The 8659-nt window shown below is 35.4% G+C and overlaps 3 protein-coding genes across 3 annotated transcripts; all 3 read right to left on the bottom strand.

Annotated features, from left to right (window-relative positions):
* Nucleotides 1–3057: 3057 nt before the first annotated feature.
* Nucleotides 3058–5311, bottom strand: LOC127263904 (uncharacterized). The gene is made up of 4 exons (XM_051293196.1): nucleotides 3871–5311; nucleotides 3734–3790; nucleotides 3467–3652; nucleotides 3058–3403 (listed from the first exon to the last, which is right to left on the bottom strand). Exons 2-4 carry the CDS (start codon nucleotides 3737–3739, stop codon nucleotides 3161–3163), a joined length of 435 nt encoding a protein of 144 aa, XP_051149153.1. The 5' UTR covers nucleotides 3740–3790; nucleotides 3871–5311; the 3' UTR covers nucleotides 3058–3160.
* Nucleotides 3949–5643, bottom strand: LOC127263974 (uncharacterized). The gene has a single exon (XM_051293297.1). The coding sequence runs from the start codon at nucleotides 5641–5643 to the stop codon at nucleotides 3949–3951; it is 1695 nt and encodes a 564-aa protein (XP_051149254.1).
* Nucleotides 5445–7967, bottom strand: LOC127263903 (uncharacterized). Its single transcript, XM_051293195.1, has 3 exons — nucleotides 7453–7967; nucleotides 7038–7267; nucleotides 5445–6820 (listed from the first exon to the last, which is right to left on the bottom strand). The coding sequence occupies exon 3, from the start codon at nucleotides 6466–6468 to the stop codon at nucleotides 5665–5667; it is 804 nt and encodes a 267-aa protein (XP_051149152.1). The 5' UTR covers nucleotides 6469–6820; nucleotides 7038–7267; nucleotides 7453–7967; the 3' UTR covers nucleotides 5445–5664.
* Between the last annotated feature and the right edge of the window lie 692 nt (nucleotides 7968–8659).

Raw genomic sequence — 8659 nt, 5'->3', positions numbered from 1 at the left:
TTGTCCCAAACATTCTCTTTATCCAAAACTGATATTTGGTTCTAAATAAAGATTTAAATTGCACAAGTTTTATACAAATAAAAAATGTAAAATATCTTTAATAATTTTTTTGAATAAAATAAATAAATAAATAATTGATTTATTTATTTTTATAGTTTTTATAAAAATCAGATAACAATTTGTCTCAAAAACTATAAAATGAATGATTGATCAATTATTTATTTATTTGTTTCATTCAGAAAAGTTATTTAAGATATTTTTATTTTTTATTTGTATAAAACTTGCATAATTTAAGTTTTTATTTATAACCAAATATCAGTTTTGGATAAAGAGAGTGTTTCGGACAAACTTTACATTAACACCAAAATAATTATAAATTACACCTAAAAACTAAAAATTAATATTATACACACAAGATGAAATAAATACAATTATTAGAATAAATTAACATAAATAATACCAAAATTCGATATAAATAAATAATTAATTAAATAAATATAAGTTATAAAATATGACAAAATTAAGAGTTATCAAACTCCTCACACTTAACCTTTATTCGTCCTCGAATAAATTCAATTAATGAAATTAAACCAAGTATTTTCTAAATAAGAACTCAATATTGTCGGCAATATCAACGGTGGTGTGTAAGTGAATCTTAGCTAAAGTTGAGATCCTTAAGCCTTTTATGCATTATTGCTCATCTATAAAGACTCTAAATTATGTCTCCCGAAATATTTTCAAACTTAGGTATTCAGAGTAGCTTCTAAAAATGATGCGACGACTCAAAATTTTAAATAAACTGCCATAATAAATAATAAATTAAGAAACAAGGCGGCCCGGTAGACATTGCTATAGATAATAAATTAATTTCAACAGTTTTCACGTCGATTTTTTTTATTTTTTTTTTGCCAAGTCAAGTCGCATATAAAGATAATCGGCATCCTCCTCACACTATTCGTTCGTCAATCCTATTTTTAAGAAAACTTAATTCATCTCCTCCGCTAATAAGCGCAGCTAAATAGACGAAAGTTCTAAAAATTAGACTGAGTATGAAATTAATGAAACGAAGGGGATATCAACCAACTTTATCAAAATCCTGATTTATACTCATGTTCAAAAGAATTTCAATTATTGAATAGATTCAATTTTTCAAACTCAAATTAAACACAATGGAAATCAATTAATTCAAAAAAAGAACATATTCATAGCTAATTTTATTTTAAATAAATATAAATATTATAATATAATAATACAATATAATTTAACTTAAAATAAATTAGACAACAATAAATTACACAAAATAAAATAAGCATCATAAATTTATAAACATAATAAATAATAAATTAGGCCAAAATAATTTAATCTCATATAAATTAATTAGCACATATTAATAATTGTGGCTAAATGATATAAAAAGAAAAACTACCGTAGGCAAAATTACTACTACTTTAATGGAAATTAAACTAAACTAATTAGTTATATATAATTAATAATAATATATTAAGAAAGCAGGCAGACAAGCAGGCTTGACCAATTATCTAACAATCCTAAAATAGAACATATAATCTAATTATTTCAGCAATAAGGTATAAATAACATACCAGAGTAAAAATAAATCAACTACAAGCAAGGAAAAGATTATACATTATATATTATTAAAACACATTTATACCCCATTATCACTTTTGTCATCAATCTACCACCTTGGCAAAATATATCCTACATCTTTACAAAACTCGCCATTTACGTCATCCCGTCGCGCATGACAGTCACGTGACATGCAATTTCACGCGCACCCGGGACCTAGTAGCACGTGGCACTTTGTAAATGGCCTGTGTTTGAAATTTTAATAAATATTTAATTACTTAAATTTTATAAAATACAAATTGTTGATTGATCCCTGGATATTTGCAATTTAACCCAAAGGATTAAATTACAAATCTTATATATACAATATCAATCTCATTCATCGTCTTCTTCTTTGTCTTCAGCGTAATCAAATTTTTTTCCATTTTTTTTGGTGTTCCACCTCAATTCCTCCAAGCCAACTAACATCGCCGTCTTCCTTATTTTTCGTCGCGGGCATATCAAGGGAAAATACGCCGATGTTTCAAACCACCGCTGATTTCTCCGATGTTACTGGATCTGTCGAATGTCACCGCGGGGTGAAGGCAAAATTGAGGTGTTCTTGGACCAATGATAACCCAAGTCGTCGATTCCACTCTTGTAGATATTATAAGGTAATTCCAAATTTGTGTTTAATTAAGCATATATGAACATTCGTAGATGATAATTTAATTTAATTTTTTTTTTTAATTCAGAATGGTGGAGGGGGATGTGGTTACTTCCAGTGGGAAGACCCTCCAATTTGTCGACGGAGTAAGGTCGTTATTCCTGGGCTATTGAAGAAATTAGATGCAAAAGAGAAGGAGATTGTGCTTCTCAGAAATAAAAATAACAGAGGGCTCTGTGTTGCATATTCAGTTAGTATTGTTGTTGTTGGAATGGTATTCATCGTCTACCTACTGCGTAACAATGGTGCGAAAGGTTGCCCAGGTGTTTTGATGATCGAGTAACATGCTTTGTTGATGGATTGATTTATATTACAGTTGATGGATGGTAGAACGAAAAGAATGTATTTGTATGGAATCCCAAGAGCCGTTAATGTTCGGAGCATGTGGAATTCTATTTTATTTTGTTGTATGTTGTGGACATATCTTTATGTGGAAGTATAAGTCTATTTTATTTTGTTGTATGTTGTGAACATATATTTATGTGGAAGTGTATTTTTACATATTTTGTGTTATGTAATTAAACTTCAATTATATTAATACGACTTGTGCATTGCTACAATACAACATGTGCATTCCTACACACATTTGCATCACTACAATACAACGTGTGCTTTCCTACACACCTGTGCATTCCTTCAATAAAAATTAAATCATAACGTATGCATAACGTGTGCATTACTACGTATAATTGAAAAGAGCTAGCACAATATCATTCCACAAACTGAAATTGTCCACCAATTCACAAAAGATGTGCTATCCTTAACATAATTCAAAACATGTAGCACAACACATTGCAACAAAAATGAGTTATGTCATCCAAAACATAGTTCAGAAACAAGCACTGCAATGTAGAATTCTTGTCATTACTACAAATTCACATTTGTCTCTGTCGAAAGGACTATACTGAGCTCATCCATGCTCACGAACCGCTGCCCTTGATCCATAGCTTGCCCAACTTGCGATCGAGTCGATGGCCGTCTTGTAAACATTGGTTGTTTACCACGTTTTGGGACCTTATCCACATGTGGTGGTTGTGGTTCTGGTGTTGAGACAGTTGGGAGGATGCAGGTTGCTCCCTTGTCGTGCAGTTGCTCCCACATAGATGGTCCCTACACAATCATTGGGTAATTAGCAATGTTAGAGTGTAAAAATTTATTAATAAATGTATATACCTGCTGGCTTTGAGTCCCTGTTGTCCCTGTTGCAGCCTCCAAGGCTTTTTCCTTTTGTGGCCTGCCTCGACGTTTTGGTTGAGTCGTAATCATGGATTCTTGTGTGGGAATTACCTCAGGTTGACTAACTGGAACAGTGGTGCTTGATCTGACGGCATTCTTTGCTGGAGCTTTTTGAAATCGCGTCTTCGAATAATGAAATATAGATTCAAACTTACTTTGTAAGAGAAATGATATATATTATGTATTGTGTTAGGTTGTACTTACAGACATCCGTCGTGGCCTATGTTGTACCGATGTTGTCGTAGGGTCTTGTCCAGCCACCTATATGTACAAAGAAGAGTCAATGCATGATTGTATATCACAAATATAATACAATAACTACACACTGCTATAGTTCGTACCAGTGGTGATGATTCTTCAAGCCGACGGTTTTGAACTGACTGTGGACATTTTCTAACATTGTGTCCAGAGTTTCCACATCATCTGCAACGAACAGTCATTTGATTTTTCTTTAACATTAAAGTCCTAGCCTTCTTTTTTGTTTTTCTCACAGGTTCATCCCGTTCCCTTCGCCTGGATGAGGTAGGTCTCCCAACCGACCTCATTTCTGTTGGGGGTTCAGGTGGATTAAAACCTGTTACCTCCCAAAACAAGTCACTGGTGACAGCCATTATGGCAGGAGCATAGACCTTAATGTATGTCTCCACGGAGTAGTACTCATCGATGTAGTCTTGAATTTCTTCTCGTTGGTTAGAGATGGCAGAGATGGCATGTTTGCAAGGAATTCCACTTAGCTGCCATTGTCTGCATGTGCAAGTTCTTTCCCGAAGATTAATAGCATGTTGGCTCCCATCGAAGCAAGATATCTCATAATGCGTATTATCAGACTTGATAGGAATGCAGTCAGATACCCTCCGAACATTTCCCTCCAGCAACTTCAATGCATTTGGACAGAACCGCAAGTTTTTCCATTTACACGCAGCCATATCTCTGTTCGTTTGCAGCATTTTCATGAGATATTGTCTTATTGACTCCAACATCGACAAAATCGGTTGCTCTCGTGCATCTAGGATCGCACTATTAAATCTTTCACACACATTGTTTAACAATATGTCACACTTTGAATAAACTTTGAAGTGACTCCGACTCCACTGGGCTACAGGCTTATCGCCAAACCATTTGTGTGCCTCACTGTCAAGATCTTTCAACTCATCCATTCGACGACGAAATTCCCCCGGCGTAGAAGGCAAAGCAGCACGCCAAACTGTATTTTTCAGTGCAGTTCCTCTAAACCCGGCATTAAAAAAGTTGTTATGCATGTGTCTAACACAAAATATGTGATAATATCCTGGGAATACAACATCGAACGCTTGTATCAGCCCTTTTTGCTTATCAGACATGAATGTAACCTGTTTGTCACCCCCGATTCTTAAATCTTTCTTCAACAAAGTCAAGAACCATCTCCATGTTTCACCATTCTCTCTACTAACCACTGCAAAGGCAATTGGGAACAAATTATTATTCGGATCAATTCCAACAGCGGTAAGTAAGACACCAGCGTAAATACCCTTCAAGTGGCATCCATCCACACCAATTATGGCTCTGCAACCAACACTAAATCCTTTTTTTAAAGCTCCATAACACACATAAATACGGTCAAAAATAGATTCTTCATCATCAGTCTCAACATCTAACACAATTGTGGTCCCTGGATTACTCTTTCTTAACTCATGTGCGTAATCCCAAAGACGACTGTATTGGTAAACGAGATCTCCACTTATCCTTTCCAAAGCACGCCTCTTTGCCCTATAGGCCTGATCTTTTGACACACTCACGTTTAATTCTCTCATTATCTCTTTCCTAAAACCTCGTACCTCGCGCTTCGGATCACATTTAAATTTATGAGCAAATGTTTCACTCAACCAAGAAGTCTTAACATTCGCAACATTCAAAGAAGGAAGAGATGACTCCGAATGCTTAGGATGCAATAGACTTACTTGGAAAGCAGTGTCATCCTTCACCTTCATTGCATTGATTTTGCACTCACAATTTGGTTCTTTGCACCTCGCATACAACCGGCGCTTGTCAATCTTTGTAAAAGCCACACTTCTTCTTTCTGCAATTGCATGAGATTGTATTGCTCTTTTAACCTCGTCCCTCGTTGCAAATATCATCCCTATATCAAACCTCGGTGCTTACACATCGAGTGGATTGAACTTTGGAAAAGTCGTGCTCACGCCCCGCCTACGCACAGTCCCCTCATCCTCTGAGTCAAGTAACTCCTCCCACTCCTCATCACTTCCAACTACCAGATTCTCCTCTGGTGTATCCTCTTCATCATTCTCAGCCCCTAATCCTTCATTCCCAACGTCAAATTTACAAGTGTTTTGCTGCCCGCTCCCTCCTACACTAACCCCACAATCCGCTACCTCTTCAACAACTACTTCATTAGTCATATCTTGGCCTATATTGTAATAATCTAAACCTGGAAATTCATCTCCTTCACCCTCATCATCACAGTCCATATCCACAAACTCATCAAATAAGTCATCATCACTACCATGACTTCCACTGCCCACTGTAAAGTCACTATCCTTCCCATCATCATCTAAACTGGGGAATTCATCTCCTTCACCCTCAATAGTCATCCCTCCTAAGTTTCCAAGCTCGCCCTCTCCCAACACTGTCTCCCCAACTCCAAGAACAGATCCTTCACCCTTATCATCACAATCCATATTCACAAACTCCTCAAATATGTCATCATCACTACCGTTACTTCCACTGCCCACTATAAAGTCACTATCCTTCCCATCATAATCTAAACTGGGGAATTCATCTCCTTCACCCTCAATAGTCATCCCTCCCAAATTTCCAAGCTCGCTCTCTCTCAACACTGTCTCCCCAACTCCAGGAACAGATTCATCCCCAAGATCATCACAGTCCATATCCACAAACTCCTCAAATATATCATCATCACTACCGTTACTTTCACTACCCATTGTAAAGTCACTATCCTCACTATTTTCATCATCATCAAAACCAATCCCATTACAACCAAGATCTACGTAAATATCTAATTTTCTACTAATTAAAGATTCATAAGCTGCATCTTGGAACTCCTCATCACTCTCTAATAGCTTTAAATTGTTACCAATTAGAGTATAATACTTACTATACTCCGAAACGTTAATCCCAGTATTTCTCCCAAACAACTCCGTCAAGTCCTTAGTAAGTGTTCCAGCTAGCACGAAATCAAAATTCTTGATGGATCCCCAACTTACTTTTCTATTGGAGTGTGGTACAAGACTCCATCGAAATGTAAGCACACTGTCAAATGTGTGCTTTCGAGTTCTGCATAACACAAAAATTAGCATGAAACTTTCATATGACAATGGAGTGGGGGACCAAATTTGTATCAAATCGACGGAATCAAGGAATGGGGGACCAAAATAGAACAATAAAATATTTCTAATGTAGGACCATGGTTTGAATCGAAACATTTGGAGTTTTTCAGTAACGGTACCCCACAAGAAGAATATTATATGACATTAAAGCGAAAAATACTTACCATATAAAGGATGTGCCCCAAAGTCGATTCTTTTTCCCTCAATCTTGCCTTTGCCCTTATCCTCGTCGTTACTCATATCATCAAGAACAAAAAAAAAAAAAGCACGGGAATGAAGCTATGTTTGTTCCTCCGACAACAAAAGTCTCGAAGTCAGACCTTTTTTTGGAAGATTGGCGAGCAAGATAAACTCTCCAGATGAATGCAATCGATTTTGGATAAACTTCCTCCACCTGAATGCGATTGATTTTCAGAAGTCCACCATCAATGAGTTAGGCAGGGGTTTTGTAATGAGTTTGCAATTTGATCCCCTGTGTGAAATTGCAATTTAATCCTATTAAATTGCAATTTCACACAGGGGATCAAATTGCAAATTTAATTTTTATATATATATAATTTAATATCTTAATATAATCACCTAATCAAACAATGCCGTGTGGATTTCGTACACGAGAGCGCGTGGTTCAACTGCCATGTGACAATGACGCGTGACGGGAGGACGTAAATGGCGAGTTTTGTAAAAGGTGCGGGATATATTTTGCCAGGGTGATAGATTGAAGACAAAAGTGATTATCGGGTATAGGTGCGGGATATTTATTTCAATTTACCCTTAAAACAACGTTAGCCCATAATAATCTTAAATGGCCACACAACTAGAACCGCAGCAATTTGTTTGGGCTTAATTTCGAAAAGCTGAATCTTGCAATAAACCGGGATCACCTTTATTTAGTTAATCTAGATTCCATTACAAATCTAATTTACTAAGTAATAATTTATTGAGGATTTCTATTATATGGGCAAAATACATAACAATCTGGACATAATTATAATGATAGTTGCAGACATTGGTTAACAAACACTCATATGCGGAAGAATGAAAACTTATCTGCCGTACAACAACCAATACTCTGATGAAAAATTGAAGTGCAGCCTACTAAACTAAGAGGCTAAACTATACTAACTACAGAATCCACTTAATAAGACTCAATAGCAACAACAACAGCAACAATTTACTAAGAAACTACATGCTAAGCTAATGCAATCATCAAGTATGTATCAACTACTTAAGCTATGAATAGACCTAAAGCTAAAAACTAACGTTAAAGTTTACAAATTCGATTAGTATTGGTAAACTAAACAACAGACAAGATTAATCATTATAGCGCCATATATCAACTGATCCGTCTAACAACTTCAATAATTTATTGAATTACACCTAACTAAAGACACAACATAATTGGGGGACAACAATAACTAACTAGCAGCGACTGAGAATTAATCTTAATCTCACTAATAAACTAATTGACTTTATGCTAAATTGAGATGAATTGATTCTACATCAACACAAAGCTAATTATCTAATTCTGACACTAACGAATAAACCAAACCTAAGGATTGAACTATGACAAATTACTAACAATAAGCTGAAACATGTTACCACAGAGCTGATTCTATACTACTAATCTGAATTTATTCTAAATCAACTAGATTTACAACTATTAATTTATATGAGAAGCAATTATTCTAGAAACCAACAAATTAGCAATCAATAAATAAGTCGGCATAAATAATCGATAAGGGAATCAAGAACTTCCCTGATTCATGTCTTGCAGCCAGATTTTTTT

Source organism: Andrographis paniculata, unplaced genomic scaffold (assembly GCF_009805555.1).
Source record: "Andrographis paniculata isolate CXL003 unplaced genomic scaffold, ASM980555v1 Contig69END, whole genome shotgun sequence".
NCBI lineage: Eukaryota > Viridiplantae > Streptophyta > Magnoliopsida > Lamiales > Acanthaceae > Andrographis > Andrographis paniculata.
The sequence above is the reverse complement of the archived record's forward strand: the minus strand, read 5'-3'. Positions and strand labels throughout refer to the sequence as shown.